The sequence below is a fragment of the Spinacia oleracea genome, chromosome 6 (assembly GCF_020520425.1).
Source record: "Spinacia oleracea cultivar Varoflay chromosome 6, BTI_SOV_V1, whole genome shotgun sequence".
Classification (NCBI taxonomy): domain Eukaryota; kingdom Viridiplantae; phylum Streptophyta; class Magnoliopsida; order Caryophyllales; family Amaranthaceae; genus Spinacia; species Spinacia oleracea.
Window position 1 is genome coordinate 78,858,367 of NC_079492.1, and position 22,270 is coordinate 78,880,636.

At 36.7% G+C, this 22,270-nt stretch overlaps 2 protein-coding genes across 2 annotated transcripts; both read right to left on the minus strand.

Annotated features, from left to right (window-relative positions):
* Nucleotides 1-14: 14 nt before the first annotated feature.
* LOC130463290 (uncharacterized) lies at nt 15-891 on the minus strand. Its single transcript, XM_056832380.1, has 4 exons — nt 698-891; nt 556-607; nt 318-464; nt 15-227 (listed from the first exon to the last, which is right to left on the minus strand). Exons 1-4 carry the CDS (start codon nt 889-891, stop codon nt 93-95), a joined length of 528 nt encoding a protein of 175 aa, XP_056688358.1. The 3' UTR covers nt 15-92.
* A 16,346-nt stretch (nt 892-17,237) lies between these two features.
* LOC110802083 (transcription factor bHLH93) lies at nt 17,238-21,463 on the minus strand. Its single transcript, XM_022007503.2, has 4 exons — nt 20,580-21,463; nt 20,228-20,407; nt 17,801-17,968; nt 17,238-17,696 (listed from the first exon to the last, which is right to left on the minus strand). The coding sequence occupies exons 1-4, from the start codon at nt 21,222-21,224 to the stop codon at nt 17,610-17,612; spliced, it is 1,080 nt and encodes a 359-aa protein (XP_021863195.2). The 5' UTR covers nt 21,225-21,463; the 3' UTR covers nt 17,238-17,609.
* Nucleotides 21,464-22,270: the final 807 nt, after the last annotated feature.

The window sequence follows — 22,270 nt, forward strand, 5'->3', positions numbered from 1 at the left end:
TAGCCCCAAGACAAACTATCACAACATCATATTCATCTGGATGAACAAACTGCAGCCAGTCAGCTCAATGGAAGGCACACTCTATCGCTCGTTTAAAGACAGAATGAGAAATAACCTCCCACTTCACTTAGTGAAGTGACAACTTTCTTGTGCAAAGCTATTTCCTTGCCAGGGAAACCTGTTGATGACAACCTCTTGGCCAAATGTTCACTTGCAAGAAAAAGTGCCTGGCATAAAAAAATCAATCAAATACATATACCACATACATATGCTCAGCACATAATATGATAATACAATTAGTGAGATGATCCTCACACCTTAAGATAGTGGTGGGGATTAACATTCACAGCTTTAGGCATAAAGAAGGCTCTGTTCAAAGGCGTAGATAAATTTGGTATAAGCTCTCTTGCAGCAACTTCATCAACGGCCTGTATTGGACAACTTGCTAGACAATTTTGAGCATTCTGCATATAACAATCAACCCGAGTTTATCCATTTTGGAGACATATTCTTATTTACATCCCACATTCTACAAATTAGGTGAAGATAAATTACTTGATGCATGACATCCAAAATCTTTTCACTAACAGCTGGTCTCAATATTCCCCTGAAGTGAAGCTTACACCATGAGATATTTCACTAAGAATTATATTATAAGCATGGGCTTTATGAGATAAATTCAAGGAAAAAGACTAACGTTCTTCGAACAATGAAATCAGTAGTGTTGAGTGGAAAGTGAGGACTAGAAGCTGCCGTGGCAGCAGCTTCTGCAACATTTAGAAGATTCAAAAACTCAGTCCAGCATTCTTCACCCCTCCATAGAAGCTTCACTGATATAATATATGATGACTTAATGAGAAAAGAATCCAAAATAGTAAATATGGACAACATGAATTATTCACATAAAAAAAACAGTAACCTTTAGGGGAACGAGGCCTCCAGCAACACCAGAAGCGCCGCCAGCAATGCCAACATCATCAAAAATGTCAACTTTTACTTTCAATTCTTTGGGGCTGTGCTGCCAAAACAAACAAACTATCGTATCTTAAAATTGAATACCCTGGTTTATGAAAACTGAAATGCAAGTATAATTGAAATACCCTAATTTGTGAAAACTGAAATGCAAGTATAATTGAAATACCCAATTTAAAAACTGAAATGCATGGTATAATTATAATTGAAAGAGAAAGGTTGAGAGTTGAGAAGAGAGAGATGCGTACGAATAGCAAATGCCACGCCACGGACAAGCCAGCAAAGCCGGCACCGAGCACAGCGCACCTAGTTCGCCAAGAAAACTAATCTAGCACGAGAAATTCAAACAAAAATGAAATTCAAGCAGGAATTCAAACAAAAAACAGATGGAGTTAGGTCGAGCAGGAATTCAAACAACAAACAGGGGCAATTAGGTCGATGAACAAGGGAAATCAAACAAAAATGAAATGAAGTGGAAAATGCACGAGAAAAAAGAGGATTATTACCCAAATAATTGCAAATAAAAACTAACCTAGCTTCACAAATCGATTGTGTGAAACAGATGGAGTCGCGCGAAGGTAGGAAAGACGACGGTGGGGAAACTCTCCTTCAGATGGTGGTGGTGGAGCCGCGCGGTGAGGAAGGTGGTGGTGGTGGTTATGGTGGTGGTGGAGTCGCGCGGTGAGGATAGGTATGCGTTGGAAGAGATGTGAAGTACGACGAGATGTGAAGAGATCTAGCTTATCTGTTTGGCGGTGGTTGTAATTGATTTAAATTTAATGTAGCCTATTGAGGCGGGCAATTAAAAGCCCCCTTCAACAGAAAGACCCTATTAAGGCGGGCAATTAAAAGCCCCCTTCAACAGCTTCTTTCTATTGAGGCGGGCAAGGAAAGCCCCCTTCAACAGCTTCTGTAGAAACGAACACCACAAAAGCCCGCCTCAATAGAATAGTAAAATATTTGACCCGCGTTGACTAAGTAGCTATTGAGGCGCGCTTATGTATGCCCCCCTCAACAAGGGGGCTACAACAGGGGTTTTTTCCACTAGTGGAGATTGTGGCTTGATTATGTTGCATGATTAAGGATTTTAGTTCACTTAAAATCTAACCAACATAGTAAGAGCCTTAAGTTCCAAACTTAAAAATTGAGTTAAAAGGTGCCATGCCAAAATAAACACTTGCTTGGATATCCTTTACATCAATCTAGTAATAGTTTTCGCTCAGCGAGGTGTTACTTATTGGTCCTAAAGGGGCAAGGTACACAAATAATTGTGAGTACATGTTAGTTTTGGTGAAACTCAACGATATAAGTAAGGAGTCCTTTTATGTCGTGGCAAAATCGATAGGTTTACCTAATAAGTTCTTAGACGTACCTATCAACCAAGAGTAGTTTCTAGACTATTAGCAAAAGGCTTTTGCTTACCTAAAAGATTTTAGAATTGAGTCTAAATACATAATGTGCTTAATTCTTCAATGGATTTTAGGATCTTGGAATCATTTTATTCACACATGCCGGAACACATAACTCGAATAAAATGCTAAGGACTTGTTTAAATTGCATGATTGCTTTAATTTTCAAGTTATTACTCATGATAAATGTTTAGACTTTGCATGCTTCAATGTATGTTTTAATTATTGTTGATAATTAAATATCTTGCACTGCAGTAAATCCTTTTAGAAAGGTAACAGTAAATTTCCTCGATTGGTAGTGAATCCAAGAACGATTCACAGAAATGAGAGAAAATGAGCAATTTAAAATGTACGTTTCTTTTAGGGACTTTTATGGTTGTTTTCAAATATCAAAATCGAATGGCAAACCAATTGGTGCTTGTGAATTCAAAATACAATGTAGTTTTGAGATCATAAAGCATTGAGTTTAAACGCTCAGCTTTACCAATGGTTAACAACCTAAAATCTTTTTCCATTTAATTCTCGAATGAGTCTAGTCCCTAGACATTCGAATAGATCGATGCTTAGAGAACTTTAGAAGCTTCTGGTAAGATCATCTAGTTGAAACTTAATATTCAACATAAAATGGTAAGAACCTTGTTGGAGTGACATTGGACATGTCTAACAAAGTATAAAAGTCAACACTAGAGAATTCAATTCTTGAGACTATAAGAAAGGGTACAAGAAATAGGAAAACAAAGGAACAAATGAAAGGAATTTACAATTCCGTTTCTACCTATAAGTTTATGTTTAAAGAGAAGTGACCTAGCAATCAAACTTCCTTGGTATCATATACCGCTTGAGGTTCTTACTTCGGTAATAACTCAAACAATGGAAGCTAGGATACACTAATGACCTACAAGTGGGAAATGAAGCATGGCAATGCTACATTAGTTGTAGGGTCATCTAAGTTTGTTTTAAGTCCTTTCAAAGGCTGGAACTTAATGGCTATTTTGTTCCATAATCAGCATACCTAAATTTCTACTTCAAACACAGAAAGACTCACATTCAGAAGAACAAAAACAATTCTTGTTTGTTTGTTTATTTGAATGAAATGGTCATTAACGGGTTGAGTCAATATGTTTGATTAAAACAAACAACTCTTTAAATAAAAACTTTACTAGGTTCAAATCAACCCCTTGATTTGAGTTCCACTAATCTTTGGCATTGTTGCTTAGACCATATCAACAAGTTAACATTCATAAGCTCTATTTCGATGGACTTTTGAAAGTTGATTGATTTCTAGATCAATTTAAGACAAGCTAGTCTTACTTGTTGAAAGTAACAAAAGATATGAACTATTGTTAGAACGCCTAGACAATAGAGTTCAAAGCTAAAGAAAGATTTTATGACTTTATTATTTCACATGGATTTGAGTGAATATAGGTTTATTTACTCAAAGTGATATAAATTTGAATCTGTTTGGCTAGTTCAAAGATTCAGAAGTATAAAATCCACTTGGCAAGAAATCATAAAGATCTAGGTTAGATCATGTTGTTGATTACTTATACCAAGAATGATCATCAATAATTGTGTGTTGTAATTTCACTCCATGAGATATGGCATATCTAAGTGGAATGATCGAAGTCAATTAGTACTTGATTCAATCAATGATGAATCATAAAGACTTTTCCTATAATTTCTAAAACAAAATGCTCAACTACCACCAAACTAAACCAAATTCGTCAAAGCTATTGAAAAGTAATTTCAGGATATCTTTTCAATCATATATATCTAAAGAGTTGCTAAACTCAGTGGGAGCTTAGTGTTTGTTATTCAACAAACTAAGGCCCAAGTATAGATATATGTTTCATTGTGATTTATTCAAATGAGACACAAGGGTATTGTTTCTACCACGAATTTTTGAGAACATAATGTTTGTTTGCTTGAAATAATGTCCTTTTGGAGATTCGTTTCCAAAATGACAAGTGGGGGAAAATAGACCTCGAAAGGTCTTCGAGGCAAACAACAAACATAAACGGACATTCCAGAGGCTTTTCGAAGTTCTTCAGAAAATCCGAACACGTATTCTTTAAGGACTTTAGAAGTGGCTTTAAAGAATAGACATCTCTTAGAAGACTTCACAAGTGCTTCAAGGAGAACAGAATATTCAAAGGAATTTTAATATTCTATCTGTTTGATGTTCTATACCCAAGTAGGCATAGAGTTCAAGTCACTAAAACTATGAGATTCTTCTATTAGATAGTGAAGAAACCTACAACTTGCAGTCAAACTATTATCATGTAGATTAATGAGTTTGTGACCTGTAAGAAAGCTATGACGAAACCCAGATTCCCTAAAAAGGTTAGAGGCCATATATAGACTCAAATGTTTTAAATGGTTAGAGGCCATAAAACATACTCAATGTTTTGATTAAAAAATTGAAATTTTGTTGATTTGCAAGAATAGTTTCACACCTATTGGTTGCAAGTTTGTTTTAAGGATAAAAACAATCAAACATGGAATTGTGTTCACACATAAAGCTAGATTAGTTGCTAAAGGTTACAAGCAAATTCACGGCGTGGATTGTGTTGAAGCCTCATGCAAAATTGTAATGCTTAAGTCTACAATTCAAGCAATGATTGCATATTGGTACACATGGCAATAGGATGACAAAACGTATTCCTCAATCAAATGTTGGAAGAAAACTATGTACATGGAATGTCATAGGATTTGTGGATCCAAATAAATGCTTGAAAAGGAATGCTAGCTTTTGAAATCTAAGTACAGATTTAAGCAAGCAATTGGGAATCGGAACTGTATTTTAGTGAAGTTAATAAGCATTTTAGTTTCATAAAATGTACATAATTCTTATAGATGTATAAGAAGTTTAGTGGGAGTACATAAAAACTTAATTGGTCCTATGTGTATCACACACATATCTCTCTATTGTGAAATAACATTCAAATGCTAATGACTTAGATTTGAAATTATTCATCAATGATGGACCATGGCGAAACTTAGTACATACTAGGTATTAAGATCTATTTACAAAGATCTTATAATATTGTTTTGGATTAAGTAATGGCATTTACTAAATCAAACACGAAAGACTCCTTAGGAGATATTCGACCCATGTGAATAAATCTAAGTAAAAGATGTTTTGAACTATGTATAAGCATTTACTAAGTTAAAACATCAAAGAGTCTAAATGAGATTCTTAACCTATATTATATGTCAAAGAATTTAGCTGGATTTAGTATCTACTGAAACTAGATGAGCTAAAGTTACATGAATAGAATTCAATTGGGAATTATTCTGCAAAAGAATTTATCATGTATGATATAATATGAGGATCGCCAAAACGTATCGTATGACTTTAGGCATGACGAACATATACCAATCTCTATTGATCTAAGTGAAGATCAACTAGATTGAGATCAAGAATACTTATGGTACTTGAAAAGGTACATAGGAATAGTTCTTGATTCAAGGAAATAAAGATATGCTAAATATTGATGCTACATGCATAAACACTGGCAAAGGATCAAGCAAGACCCTTTGGAGTTAACCATTGATAAGGACGAGCTATAGAGCATCGTGTTTTGAAATGGCAACATGGATTGGAGACCATGAGTTGTTGCGTGGGATATTAAAATATTAATTTCTATATTCTAAGATACAGCTGGAAAGTATTCCACATATCTGTGAACTGCTTGGATAAGTAATTCCAAACAAAGCATCACTAGCAACCTATAAAGTTGAAGTAAAAGTACTTATTGCCTAAGAAGCAATAAAACAGGGTTGTTTATGTTAAAGAGTTCTTCACTGAACTTGGGTAGATCACATGTCTGCTGGCTTGATAGTTCTTCATTGAAAAATGCGTAGAACCACTCTTGAAGCAAGAAAAGACTAGATCACAAAATAAACATACTCAAAAGATCATGTCATCTATCTCGAAGAACGTTCGATGAAAAGGATATTAAGATTGGCAAAGCATGATAACTATACCTATGCAACAAGTGAGAAACAACACTCACATTGTGGCACTGGAAATCAAGCATAGCTTTGAATTCCATGAACTGTTTTAAAGATGGGTTTGAGGCCCATGGTTGTAAAACATTGGGGTTGAACATTTATCATATATGAAATGTATTTTCATATTCCATTTAATCTTGGTTTAGTATTAAATGATGAGTCCCTTCAATTTGACGAAATATTCAAGATAGACTGTCAGGACCAGTCCTGTGACTAAGAAATGTCTATCAAGTGAACTTGAATGTCAAAAGTTGAAAATGGTCCCTGGTCGGAGTTTTCTATAAAATTGGACGCATAGAAAACGTTAGACGACTAGAATGCAAGATGACTAGTAGTTCTGTTTCTTGAACTATGTGGACATGGCAATGTCGCAATCATTTGCATAGATACTTACTTTGGGAAGACTAGTATCGGACAGACCTATGAAACTTTACTGTAAGAGATGAAAATCTGTCATAAGTAAATTTCATTAAAATTATTAGACACTAAATCCTCAATACCTGAGTGATTTGAGATTACTTGTTTGAGAACTGGTTGCTTTGACGTTGACCAACCGTCGCACCGTAAAAGGAGGCTATAAAGGCAACACTCAGGTAATCACCTATCAAACGAAGTCTAATCTCAAGATCGCAAGATTGGGATTGTCCTCCCATAAATTGGGATGAGATGCTTAAAAGTTGTACAAGGCCACTCGGAGAGCTAAAAACTGTGAAATGCATGGCCGTGCTCGGATGAATCATAGGCTATGATTATCTGTTTATTTGATCAGTTGAACTCTGAAACCGAGAAACACCTCTGCACATAATAAGGATGACAACTCTTACCTTATGTTCAAGAGCAAGCATCGAGCGACAAAAGGAATTAGGTAATGCACACTTGTCCCTAAGGACAAGTGGGAGACTGAAGGAAATAATGCCCTTGGTCCAAGTATGCATATAATATTAAGTCTAATAAATGCAGTTCAGGATTAATTAACAAGTTAATAATTCAGTGAGATCAAGTGAGCTGAATGCCTAGCTAGAGGCCGCTTCAGTTCAAGTGGAATTAATGATATTAATCCACAACTTACTCTTGACTGAACCCGTAGGGTCACACAAATAGTACGTAAACGGATCAAGTATTTAATGGCATTAAATACTCCATCTATGGATATTCGGAATCGACGGGTCTTGGTTTCAGTGGGAGCTGAGATCGTCACAAGCAAGAAATGAATACTCCGGAAACGATGATATTACCGTAAACGGAAATATGGATCGTATCGGAAATATAAATATTATCCAAGTCGTAAATGTTGCCGGAAACGAAAACATGGTACGTATCAGAAAATATTATTGGAAATGGAAATATTGCCGGAATCGGAAATATTGCCGGAAACGGAAATATTGTCAGAATCGGAAATATTATCGTATCCTAGTTTAATTAATTAATTATGAGTTCTATTAGGATTCTAGTTTAATTAATTCGTATCCTAATAGGATTCCAGTTCCTTTTCCATACCTCTATAAATAGGTGCCTAGGGTCATAATTTATAGACACAATTGAAGTATTCTAAAGGTAAGATTTTGAAGAAAAATCAGCCATACACTTGCACCATTATAGCCGAAATTCCTAAGCTACCTTAAGGGCGATTCTAGTTGGTCAAGCTTAAGGCGGATCCGGACGTGCTGTGGACTATCTACGGAGGGACGACACTTGGAGTCCTAAAGAATTGTTCTTGTTCGGTTCGGGCGCAGCTAGGGAGGGCACGCAACAAAGTGTATGCATCTAAACTATGCTAAATGATTATGTGTAAATAATATGCTTTCCTGGCTTTATGGTTTTTCCGCATGATTTATGTTTTGTCATATGAATCATAACCTAACAGAATAATAGACCTCAAAGAGATTCGAGACGAACAACGAACTCAGAACTCTTTAGAAGAAGTTCAGGTTGATGAACCTCCAAGGTCTTTAGAAGAGCCAGTGGGAGTAGTTCCTCAAAACGTTGTCGCCCCTCGTAAGTCAAGTAGAACTATTTTTCAGCCGGACAGATGGACAGGCGTCCTCTTGACTGAAAACTTAGATGTTCTCATATTGGATAGTGATGAACCTATGACTTACAAGCAAGCTATGACGAGCCCAAGCTCCACTAAGTGGTTAGAGGCCATGCAATCTGAAATAGACTCCATGTCTGAAAATCAAGTCTGGGATTTGGTTGATTTGCCGGATGGGTTCACACCTATCGAATGCAAATGGGTCTTCAAGTTGAAAAAAGACAAAGATGGAATTGTATACATATACAAGGCTAGATTGTTAGCAAAAGGTTACAGGAAAGTTCACGGCGTTGACTACGATGAAACCTTTTCTCCAGTCGTGATGCTTAAGTCTATTCGGATAATCCTTGCAATTGCCGCTTTTCATGACTATGAAATATGGCAAATGGATGTCAAAACTGCCTTCTTGAATGGTGTTCTTGAAGATACTGTGTTCATGACACAGCCGGAGGGTTTTGTCGATCAAAAGAACCAAGGAAAGGTATGAAAGCTTAAGAAGTCCATCTACGGACTAAAGCAGGCATCAAGGAGTTGGAATAAACGATTTGATGAAGCAGTCAATAAGTTTGGCTTCATCAAGAATCAGGACGAATCTTGTGTATACAAGAAGGTCAGTGGGAGTAAAATTGCATTCCTAGTCTTGTATGTTGACGACATACTGCTTATGGGAAACGACATTCCTATGTTAGAGTCTGTAAAGACTTAGCTTGGGAAGTGTTTCTCAATGAAAGACTTAGGAGAGGCACATTACATATTGGGAATCACGATCTATAGGGATAGATCTAAGAGGATGATTGGACTAAGCCAAAGCACTTACATTGACAAAGTGCTAGCTATGTTCAATATGATGGAAGCCAAGAGAGGCCATCTACCCATGGCACATATCTATGCAAGAATCAGTGTCCCAAAACATCTGATGAGCGTAGAAAGATGAGTGGAACTCCATACGCTTCGGCTATTGGATCCATCATGTATGCTATGATTTGTACAAGGCTGGATGTTTTGTTCGCACGCAGTGCAACGAGCAGGTACCAGTCAGAACCAGGTGAGGCACATTGGACTGCGGCCAAGAACATCCTAAAGCACCTGAAAAGGACTAAGGATCAGTTTCTGGTTTATGGTGGTACAGATGATTTGATTGTTAAGGGCTATACGGACGCAAGCTTTCAAACCGACAGAGATGATTTCAGATCACAGTCTGGGTTTGTGTTCTGCCTCAACGGCGGAGCAGTAAGCTGGAAAAGTGCTAAGCAAAGCACTATTGCGGATTCTACAACTGAAGCCGAGTACATTGCTGCCTCAGAAGCAGCAAAGGAAGCTGTTTGGATTCGGAAGTTCATCGAAGAACTTGGGGTTGTCCCCTCCATTAAAGGACCAGTGGCTTTGTATTGTGACAATAGCGGAGCCATTGCCCAGGCAAAGGAGCCTAGGAGCCACCAGAAGTCCAAACACGTACTGCGGCGATTTCATATACTTTGAGAGATCGTTGAAAGAAAAGAAATCGAGATTTGCAAGGTTGGAACTGACGACAACGTCGCGGATCCATTGACTAAACCGTTGCCACAAGTGAAACACAACGCACATGTAGCAACCATGGGAATCAAGCATGTTGGAGAATGGCTTTGATTTTCTAAGTATTATTTTAGAACATCTGTTAGATCTATGTTTAAAACAATTGGTTTAACCATTTCATATTTATGAAATTTATTATTTCATATTCATTTAATTGTGGTTTAGAATTAAATGATAAGTCCATGTGATTCAAATCATTCAAATGCCGGATGTCAAGATGGATTCTTCGACAAAGAAACACCCATAAGTGAACTTGAATATTGAAGTCACAAAGGATCCCTAATCCAGGTCATTGAAAGGTGGATGACCAATGACTGATGAAGATTAGATTGCAAGTAGATTACTTAGTTCTGTTTCTTGAACTAGAGTGACTGGATGTCAGAATCTTTTGCACAGATACTTATTGGATCTTGTATCGGATTGACCATGAGAACGCTTTAAGAGATTAAAGTCATGTCATAGGTAGTTCTCATTAATGGTTATTAGAAACCGTTCCTCGGAACATGGGAGATTATGTCTACTCGTTTGAGAATTAGTTCGCTTTGATGCTAGCTAAACGTCGCACCGTAAAAGGAGGATATAAAAGCAGTCATTAGGCGTACTATGAATCAAAGTGAGTGTTCATAGATTTCAAGAATGGATTGTCCTCCTATCTTTGATAGGATATGGTGTTGTTGTGTAACAAGGCCTCTCGGAGAGTTAGATACTGTAAAATGCATGGTCGTGCTCAGAATGGTTAAGGCTTAACCTTCTGCAAAAGTTTGACAGTTGAACTCTGTAATCCGAGAAACACTTCTGGACCTAATAAGGATGGCTTGGGTCTTACCTTATGTTCGGTAAGTAACACTAAGCGACAAAGGAATGTGAATGCACACTTGTCTGAATGACAAGTGGGAGACTGAAGGAAATATGTCCTTCACCCAAGGTGCATTAAGTCTAATACCAAGGTTCAGATTAATTGCGAACAATTAATTCAGTGAGATCAAGTGATCGGAACAGCTAGCTGGAGCAATGCTTCCGATCAGTGAGTTCTATTGGATATTAAACTCACAGCTTACTCTTGACTGAACCTACAAGGTCACACCAATGCCACGTAACATATCACCGGATTAAATGAATCGGAAATTCATTTAATAGCTTTTCGGGAATTAGTTGGAAAACGTATTATACGATACGACCTTGCATCGGAATCGTATATTGTATCGCGAATATTCGTAAGCTAGGCGAGACGAATAAATCGTATCGTACGACGGTGATTCAATGTATACGAAACGATAAATAATATATCGGAAATATATTAATCGCGAATACGAAGAGCGGCCCACGAGCCGAGTGCACGAAGAACTCAAGGCCCATGGGCGCGCGCGCTAGGCAAGCAAGCAAGGAAACGACACAGCAGCGCTGGCCCATGGCCGAGGAGCTGTGTGCGCGCGGGCCAAGGCCACGACACAGCAGCAGCAGCGCGGCCCACGGCCCAGCTCGTTGTGCGTGTCCGTGTGGTGTTGCGCGGGCTTGCTAGCCGGCCTTGCCTTATGGCTTGGTCGGATAGTAAGGTTATGTAAATAACCCTTCTAACCACTTTCCAACATAACACAATTTACTTTACACACAACCCTAGGAGAAAACAGAGGACCCTAATTCTCTCTGTGCCTCCAAAGTGTGTTCATCCCAAAAGCACAAACTCTTGATGGATTGTCTAAGCTACGATAATCAAGACGGATCTGATCGTGTCGGTGAACCAAGTAGAGGAACGACAACTGGAGTTCTAAGTTCGTGTTCGTTGACAATTTATGGAAAACACGCTTCAAACGTAAGTCTGCTTAATCTGTGCTTTATACATGCTTCCTGGCTTTGGGGATTGTTTCCGCACATGATATTATGTTTAACTGTATTCCCCACATCAATTATATTATTATAATACTATCCATATTTTAATAATTTGTGTCATATAATGAATACGGATATGCATAATAAAAGTTAACTATTGATTTAATATATTTAACAAGGTTGTCTCAAACATTTTATAGGTCTCATTATCATAATATTTTTATACGGAGCACATATAATAATTTATTCGCTTATATTATTGAAGTCTTAAGTGCATGTTGATTGAAGTTTTGACTAATATATCGTAATCAACTATGTCCAAAGTCAAAATATTTAGATGATTAAGCTTCCTTATTATTAATATGTTTGCAATAACAAAATACTTTTTATGTATTAATGTTAATGATTGCAATATCACTAAATTTCGTGCAAAATAAAACTAATATATGTATAAGGTGAATCACACTTGATGATGGGGCGAGTTTGGATTTTAGATTGGTCTGAAGACAAAGTTAAACATAGATGACTGACTAATGTTGATTGACAAGAAGAGATATTTAGCGGATGGGTATACGGATAATATGTAACCACCTTAGTGATGGGGCGAGTATGAAATGATCGAACTTAAGAAAACTCACCCAATCCTAATTATGTATGTCACTTTTAAATATATTGTGACAATAACAGAGCTATTGCACAGGCAAAGGAGCCTAGACACCACCAGAGAGTCAAGCATGTACTTCGTAGATTTCACCTTCTACGAGAGTTCGTTGAAAGAAAAGAAGTCGAGATAAGCAAGATTGGAACTGACGACAACATCTCAAATCCATTAACTAAACCTCTGCCGCAAGCGAAGCACAACTCGCACACTGCAGCTATGGGAATCAAGCATGTTGGAGAATGGCTTTGATGTCCTTAATTAATGTTTTAAAGTTTTATAGTTTAATACTTTGTAAAACGTTTTGGTTAACCATTCATATAAATGAATATAAATTCATTTTTCCATTTAATTTGTGGTTTATTAAATGATGAGTCCCTTCAAATTGACGATATATTCAAGATAGACTGTCAGGGGCAGTCCTATGACAAAGAAATGTCTATCAAGTGAACTTGAATGTCAAAAGTTGAAAATGGTCCTTGGTCGAAAGTTTTCTATAAAGATGGACGCATAGAAAACGTTAGACGACTAGAATGCAAGATGACTAGTAGTTTTGTTTCTTGAACTATGTGGACATGGCAATGTCGTAATCATTTACATAGATACTTACTTTGAGAAGACTAGTATCGGACAGACCTATGAAACTTTACTGTAAGAAATGAAAATCTGTCATAAGTAAATTTCATTACATTATTAGACAATAATCCTCAATACCTGGGTGATTTGAGATTACTTGTTTGAGAACTGGTTACTTTGACGTTGTCAACCGTCGCACCGTAAAAGGAGGCTATAACGGCAACGCTCAGGTAATCACCTATCAAACGAAGTCTAACCTCAAGATCACAAGATTGGGATTGTCCTCCCGTAAATCGGGATGAGATGCTGAAAGTTGTAAAAGGCCACTCGGAGAGCTAGAAACTGTAAAATGCATGGTCGTGCTCAGATGAATCATAGGCTATGATTGTCTGTTTATTTGATCAGTTGAACTCTGAAACCGAGAAATACCTCTAGACATAATAAGGATGACTACTCTTACCTTATGTTCATGAGCAAGCATCAAGCGACAAAGGAATTAGGCAATGCACACTTGTCCCTAAGGACAAGTAGGAGACTTAAGGAAATAATGCCCTTGGTCCAAGTATGCATTCAATGCTAAGTCTAATAAATGCGGTTCAATATTAATTAATTATGCAAGTTAATAATTCAGTGAGATCAAGTGAGCTGAATGCCTAGCTAGAGGCCGCTTCAGTTCGAGTGGAATTAATAATATTAATCCACAACTTACTCTTGACTGAACCCTTAGGGTCACACAAATAGTACGTGAACGGATCAAGTATTTAAGTGAATTAAATACTTTATATATGGATATTCGGAATCGACGGATCTCAGTTCCAGTGGGAGCTGAAATCGTCAAAAGGCAAAATATGAATACTCCGGAAACGATGATATTGCCGGAAACGGAAATATGGATCCTAACGGAAATATAAATATTATCCAAGTCATAGATTTTGCCGGAAACGGAAACATGGTACATATCGGAAAATATTATTGGAAATAGAAATATTGCCGGAATCGGAAATATTGCCGGAAACGGAAATATTCGGAATCGGAAATATTGTCGGAATCGGAAATAAATTCTGGAATTGGAAATATTAAATATTTGTTCGAAACGGAAATAAATTCCGGAATCGAAAATATTAAATATTGTTCGAATAGGAAATGAATTCCGAAATCGGAAAACGAATTGGAAGCGCGACGTACGAAACGATCGTCGGACGAGCTTGCTAGACGCAAGGCCCAGCACGAAGCCAGGCCCGCGCCTAGAGAATCCCGCGCGCACTGCAATCAGCGAGCTAGGCGGGCCCAGCCGCAAGCACGCCAGGCGAGGCCCAGCAACAGCGCCCTCGTGTGGGCCGCGTGCTACCAGCGCCTGCTTGGGCCGAGCCGCGCACAGCGCCCCTACGAATTCTTAGTCGTTTAGGATTGCTCGATTAATTGTTTTCCTAATTCCACAAGAATTATATGTTTGATTAAACATTAAATTCTAATGGATTAATTTAACTAGAATTCTGATTGAATTAGTAAATTGAATCCTAGTGGAATCTAAGTCCGATATTTCCTCCCTATAAATAGGTGATTCATAATCACAATTTATACACCACAATCAACAAATATTCATATAGTTTAAGTTTAAGAACTAATTAACAATTTGCCCAAAAATAATTAAGCTTTCGAATAAACATAAAACCTTAGATAATATTCTAGTTAATTGAATCTAAGGCGCATCCGAACGTGCTGTGGACTATCTACGGAGGGGCGACATTTGGAGTCCTAAACTTGTTCTTGTTCGGTTAGGGAGCAGCTAGGGAAGGCACGCGTCACATGTATGTATCCTAAATTATGCTAATTGATTATGTGACAATTAATTTGGATTCCTGACTTTATGGTTTTTCCGCATCAAATATATGTTTTATATTTGTCATAACCTAACAGGAACAACATATCAGATTCTCCAATTCATTGGTCATGGAACTTCCTCACTTTTAAAGCTAGGTTTTAGAAAATTGGCATCTTGGCAGAGGTTTATGAGACAAATATTAAAGGATTTTTCTGCCAATTACCATTATCTTGACAGAACTTACTCTGTTTTTTTTTATAAAAGTTCAAGTTCCTTCTCTTTGGCATGCTTTTTGATATCTTAAAGTTTTGCGGCCTTATGCCTCTAGGTTTTAGGAAATTGGTATCTTTCCAAAGGTGTGTTATACATGACCTCCATTGCTCATTTTTTTTCTTTTGGTATTTCCTTCCAACGAGATTGTTTCTTAAATATTGTTTCATAGTCTCCAGACCACAAATTGAGTTCCTTTGGCATATTCAAATCAAGTTGTCAATGCATGCATAAGAATGCAAACCAGGACTACAGCTCTCTAGATCATTGTAGGTCTGTTCATTGGGCTTACCTGCAAGTCTGCATAGCTCCATTTTTTTTTTCCAAGAGCTTCAGAGCGACAATCAAACTCAATCAACTTGGATACGTGCCCTTGCTTTCGCGTAATGAGTCGTAAGAAAATGTTCACAGACTAATTATGTTCTTAGAGTTCAAATTTGCCACTGCACAACGTTTGAACTGTACTAAATAATCAAGGCTTACTGAAGCAAATCTTATAAAATCTTTTTGGGTTATAACATGATTACATGTTAAAATATAAAACACGTTAGAGCAACAATAGTGGAGAGCTCTTAGATGACTCTTAAGGAGAGAGAAAAAATAAGAGCTAGCTCTTAAGTGTGTAATGGGAGTCTTTTATTTGGAGATTGTAAAAGAAATTTCTGAAATAAGAGCTAGCTCTTACAATAAGAGCTAGTGTCACATCATTGTTTTTGTATAAAAATAAAATAAAATAAAATAAAAAGGGTAAGAGAAAATAAGAGCTAGTGTTAAGAGTTAGTTTATTTCCACAAGCTAGGTTTAAGAGAAGACTCTTATTTAGAGTTGGTGCTTAGGTGTCATAAGAAATAAATTAAGAGCACCCTAAATAAGAGTCTCCCCTTATCGTTGCTCTTATTGTCATGAACCATAACTTTTTCCACCCTTTACAAACCAAACAAGAAAAATGGGAAAATGTTTATATGTCCAACCAAACATTCTCTTAATAATACTCTCAAGTCTCAATGAAGAATTCTAAAAAGAAATAATATACGTACGAGAGAGATATAAAACTTCAAGAATAACTTTGAGTCGTCTATGATAAATTTAATTATTATTTTTTCAAAGATTGTACCAATCAAATACTATAAGGTAGTGTTTGGATACAAGCATTTGATTTCAAATGCTTCATTTAAAATCTAGATATTCAAATTCCAGCTTTCAAATTCAAATTATCTGTTTGGTAATTATCCAGAATTGCAAATCCTTCATTTCAATTATAAGTATGTTGTTTGGGGAAAAAAATGAAATTGAGAACTTCAACTGTTTTTTTTTTTTCAAAAAAAGAGTATCAAATTTAACAATTAAATCAACTGTCGAAATTGTAAACAAAAAAAGCTTAGCTTCACTTCTTTCGTTCTTCATCAGTCCCTCCATTCACAATAATCCATACAAAATTCATTAGCCTTTGACCAAAATTTGGGAAAATCATATCATAACTCTTTAATTTATCTCTCTAGCAACAAAGTGTCAAAGTAAGCCTCTGCATCTGATTCTGAATTAACGATTATTTTTCAAAAAAAAAAATATCTGTAGATCTGTTGTGGTGCTTCCAGAACAACTCTGCCCGCGCAGGCGAATGATGGCGTCGGAGACTTTTCTGTGGTGTTGAAAGGAGATCAGGATTTGAAATAGGAGAAAGAAAGAGAGGGATTAAATTTGAGATAGGAGAGAGAAACAGAGGGTTGTGAGGATGGAGATATGAACCATGTATGAAGTATTGTGTTTGAAGAAGAACGACAAATAAAAATGGAGGACAAAGAAAGCTGGTATTTCAAATGACAGCTTATAATAGGTCATTTCAAATTATTATTTTTGGGCTTGTTTTTAACTATTTTAGAATTTGGGCCAATTCCATGATTTCAAATTCTTGGTTATCCAAACAATGGATTTCAGTCAATTCTAGAATTTTAAATGAAATGATGCTATCCAAACAGGCCATAATATTATGAACTATTAAAATTAGCATTTGGTAAGTACCTCTATAAAAATATAAAAGGCTAAATAAAGGCATATGATAATTAGATTTGATACATACGCAAGTACACAACACCGATGTTATGTTATAAACTTATAAGTTATAACTAAACTTGAAAACAAGCATCAAATAATCACTCTAACTCAGATGACAAAAACAAAGAGCAAAGCTAGGGTTTCTATTTTGTAAATTGCAAAGTTCTTTAAGAATATATTTTTTTTTTTTGGTGCAAATGAGCCATAATGGCGGGGATGAGAATCGATCCTAGGATCACCTGGAATCGGGATGAGAGCTCTAACCAACTGAGCTATCTATCACTCTCAGTTCTCTAAGAATATATTAAATTTAAATAAGTACTATTACAAAATATTATTGCAAAAGATATTGAAATCTAAATTTAGTTTTCTTGCTTTCCTTTTTGCTCACTTTGCAAATACCTACAAGCACCTTCCTCCGTACCCTGCATTTCTGAACAATGCTTGCTTTATTTCTTCAGAATTTATCAGCAACTTTTGTTGCATTTCCTAGTCATAGAATTTCGAAAAAAATGAGAAGTTATTATTAGAGAAAGTTAAAGGAAATTGAGTAAAATTACAACGAAACTAATTAGCTTGAAAAATAATTATACCTCACAACACGAAGCTTGAAGTGAGAAATCATTAAAACAACTTATAACACATTGTTGTACTTGAAGACCCAATGCTTCTAGTGTCGTGACAGTTGATAGTAAGAGTCCGGGTTTCCCCGCACAACATATCTCAACCCTCGTATCCAAGTTTCTTCTCTCCACATCGAACTGCAATAATAACAACATTTTCAAATCTTGAGATAAAGCAACAAAGACATTACATAATTCAATTGAGTATGGCAAACATATTTCATCATCTATCTATATCTAGTATTTAAAAAGCGAAATCATAAATGATTAAAAGCCATGTGTCATCTTTCCTTTCATCCATCAATATGTTCTATTTTCCATTTTTCTTTTGTTGTTGATATACTCTGTATTTACAACTTCAACGCTTCTTCTACTTCATCTTCCTCATCCAACATCAATTCATCAATAGTCCAATATACAGAGTATTCATTAGTCTCTTCCACTCCACCCCCTTAACACTCAATATTACTCCCTCCGTCCCTTAATACTCGACCTATTTTGACTTTGCACTATTCACATAAATCACTTTGACCCTATTTTATTTCTAGTATATGAAAACAAATGTTAGTATATAATATATTTTTGGCTTCATGTTAATATATATTTTCAAAATATAATATTTTTATAAGTTTTTATAATATGTAGTTCAAGAAATTGGAGGTCAAAGTTGTGCATTGGCAAGCGTGTCCGGTCAAAACAGGTCGAGTATTAAGGGACGGAGGAAGTAACCCAACCTATAATTTACATGTACTTTCAAACATCAAATTTCACCTCTATTTAAATCATATATTACCAGTAAAATCACAAGCACTCAATAAATTAAAACTTCGAAAGACGATTAAGCAACCACTATATTACCATCCGTTCTTTAAACATTCTCAAAAGCAAGTTTTGTTTTAAATTTGCGACCCTCGCCTCTAAATTTGCGACCCTCGAGCAACCACTATGTTATAATCTGCATAATAATTGGGGCCTATACACTTAACTTGATTAGTTTATAACCAATCTTACCCCAGTGATAAATGATAATCCACTTGCAAGTGGTTGGACATTTTGACCCATAAAATGATATGGGCCTACATGTATAACAGAATTAAGTCCAAAGTGGTAGGACGTTTTGACCTCTATAATCAAATGGGGCCTAATTAATCCATACCCTATCTGGCTTGCCCCAAAATCTACGATTTGCCTTAAGTGGTCGGATGTTTTGATCCATATAGCTAATAGAGTAACCTATCAACTCCCGTGTCCTCCTTTAACTAGTTCCGTGTTTGCTTAACTTATCTAAACTTATTTGCCTCGAAATTATTATTAAAAATAACGAGAAGAAAATTAAGTTAAAAACACAAAACCTGAATATAAATATAAATAGTTTCGAGTTTTAACTAAATCGAGCAACCTAATCGATTCATGACCTAGACACATAGCTGTCAAACACTGGCATGACCCGAGAACCCAACTTGAATCGGCCTGTATATTTAAGGACCCATACTCGACCCGAGATCCGAAATGTTATTAAAATAGGAAATCCGTAACCCGACCGTATCCAACCCGTTAAAACATACGATCGGTTTCGACCCGTTAATGCATAACCTGGACCCGAACCTGGCACCCGACCAAAATATAACCGATAACATAATTGAGTCAACTCACCCAACCCGATTCAACACCCGACCGGATGTCAATCCGAAACCGATTATAACCCGATGAAACTTGTTATTGAACCAACTCGTGAAAACCTGTTGACAACCCGATTTGGCATTGACCTAAGTAAACAATAACTTAAATCAAGTTAATATTATTTTTTATAATTACCTAATCTAGAACAAGTGGAAAGTGTTTAATCAAATTTAACCAAATTGATAAAAGTTAATTATACGGTTAAAACTTGACTAGACCTGATAGTTATCGGACCCGGACTTAACCCGTGTCCGATAGTGACTCGACTTGAATTTTAACCGGCCCGGTAATTATCCGATACGTACTTCGCCCGAACCCGAAATTAATTACAAGTCTGCCTCAAACCCGACTCGCTAAGAGTAGACCCAAACCTAAAATTGTACCCGACTAGAAAAAGACCCGACCCGAACCCGACCTATACCAAAATGAAAGAATAACCCGACATGACTCGACAAATAATCAACATGACTGAACCCGACCTGCACCCGGGTGATAAAATGACTCGATACGACCCGACCAGATCGTCGCCCGACTCGAGTAACCGTATTGACAACCGACTCACAGGCAAATATTCATCCATGTATTTTGAAGTGTGTGAATAATAGGACAGCAAAATTAGTGACAAGATTGATGTAACAAAATTGAATAAACGGGAAAATATATTACTAGAAAACAATACAGTAAATCAAATCAAATTGGGAAAAATGAAATTGATACCTTTGGTGAGTTTCTAACAAGGACTTCGTTTGGCTTGACATCTTTGAAAATGCTCATAACATTGAATTGATTATTATTATTATTAGAACCCACATCTATTTCTTCTTGCAAATTGTTAATCCTCTCTAAAAGCTCCTTCATATAATCAATTGTGTCACCAAGTATTGATGTTCGATCCATCTACACCAAAACAAGAACAACAAAATAAGACCAATTAAACCGGCCACATTATAAATTAAAATGTTTTACTCCCTTTATCTCAAGTTTACCATCACAGTACTGGTTCAAATTCTCAAAATAACACTATCACCAATTCACCATGACTATTAGGATTTAGGAACTGGGTATTTACCTTACTAATCTTGGGAACAACGGATCTAAGCATGGAGAGCCGGTCATTTAATCTCTTTCTTCTCCTTCTTTCAGCCATTAGATTCTTTGAAGGTTGTCCTTCAACCTTCTTAGCTTTACTCTTACCATTACCACTACAAATCCTCTTCTCCATGCATAACCCAATATTGAAACCCGCCGCCGCCAACGGTGGCGATGGCGACGGAATCTCAAACTCTAGCTCACCGGAGGACATACAATGCTCAGCTTTGCATGAGACACTGTTATTGTTGTTGTTATTAATATTGTCGTCCTCCATCAAGGCCGACGACAACGAGTAATCGGTCTCCGGTCCCGGGAAAGTCGGGTCAAAGGGGCCCGGAGGAGGGTTAGCAAAGAAGGAGGAGCAGTCTAAGGTGTTGGAGACGGCGGTTGATGGTGGTGGTGGTGGTGGTGGTTGTTGATCAATGGAAGAGGTGAAGGAGTCATAGGATGTGGTGGAGGTGTTGGGTAAAGAGGTTGAATCAAGGCCGTTGAATGGCCAAGTGGTAGATGAGAAGAAGCCGTTGATTTGATGATCTACGGTGGATGATGATGGATTAGTATCCCATGCTTCTCTTCTTAGAGCTAACAACTCTTCTAAGAAGCCATCTTCATTCATCTCCATTATTGTAATTTTCTCTCTCCTTTCTTTTATTGCTAAACGTACTGTTGACACTTAGAGAGTTTTGGTGGAAATATGAAGGTTTTAGAGTAGGACTTGGAAGTGTATATATATGGCCATATGGGTACGTGTGATTAGATACACCATCGGCTTAATAATAACTTAATTATAGGTTTAAAAGACATCATTATTAAGGTGATGGAGCAACATGGTTTCTAATAATTTGGTGTGCGATGTTTTCCGAGTACTTCCTTTGTTTCAAAATACTAGTAATTTTAAAATACTCGTAACAATTAGAGCATGTACATTGGGGCTCTTGGAGTGGCTCTCCAACTAGCTCTCCAACAAGAACTATCTCTTGGCCAATATTGGGGCTCTTGAGTGGTTCTTGAGGGGCTCTTGAATAGCTCTTGCCCAAGAGCTTACTCAAGAGCCCTTCAAGAGTTGATTTTTGTTAAAAAGTGGGGAGTAACTTTAAAAATTGAATAGTAACTTTGGTTATAAACACAATTAATTGTGGACCACTAAATGGTAAAAATAATAATGGAGAGCTCATTTGAGTAACCAACCAATATAGGGTGTTTTTAAGAATAAATTCTTGAGTGTTTCTTGTAGAGAGATAGTGGTAGAGAGAGAGGGAAGAATCCTCCAAGAGCTCTTTTGAAGAACCAACCAATATACATGCTTAGATTTGCGTGCAGTTTTAGGAATGTTGGTGGTAGTACATAAAATTGAAAAAATTAAAACACAAATGAGATTAATATAATATTTTAATTGATTGTGTGGCATAGAAACAATAATAATAATAATAATAATAATAATAATAATAATAATAATAATAATAATAATAATAATAATAATAATAATAATAATATCCCCTTTGACACAGTCTGGGTTGGCTGGATTTGTCTCGGGCCGGGTTGTGGCTGATGCGGCTATTCGGAAGCGGGTCAAGTACGAAGCATGTTGTAGGGCCATTGGTTATGGCTTTCTTCCGTTCTCTTTCTCTTCTTTGGGGGAGCTGGATAAGGATGATGTAGCGTTGTTGA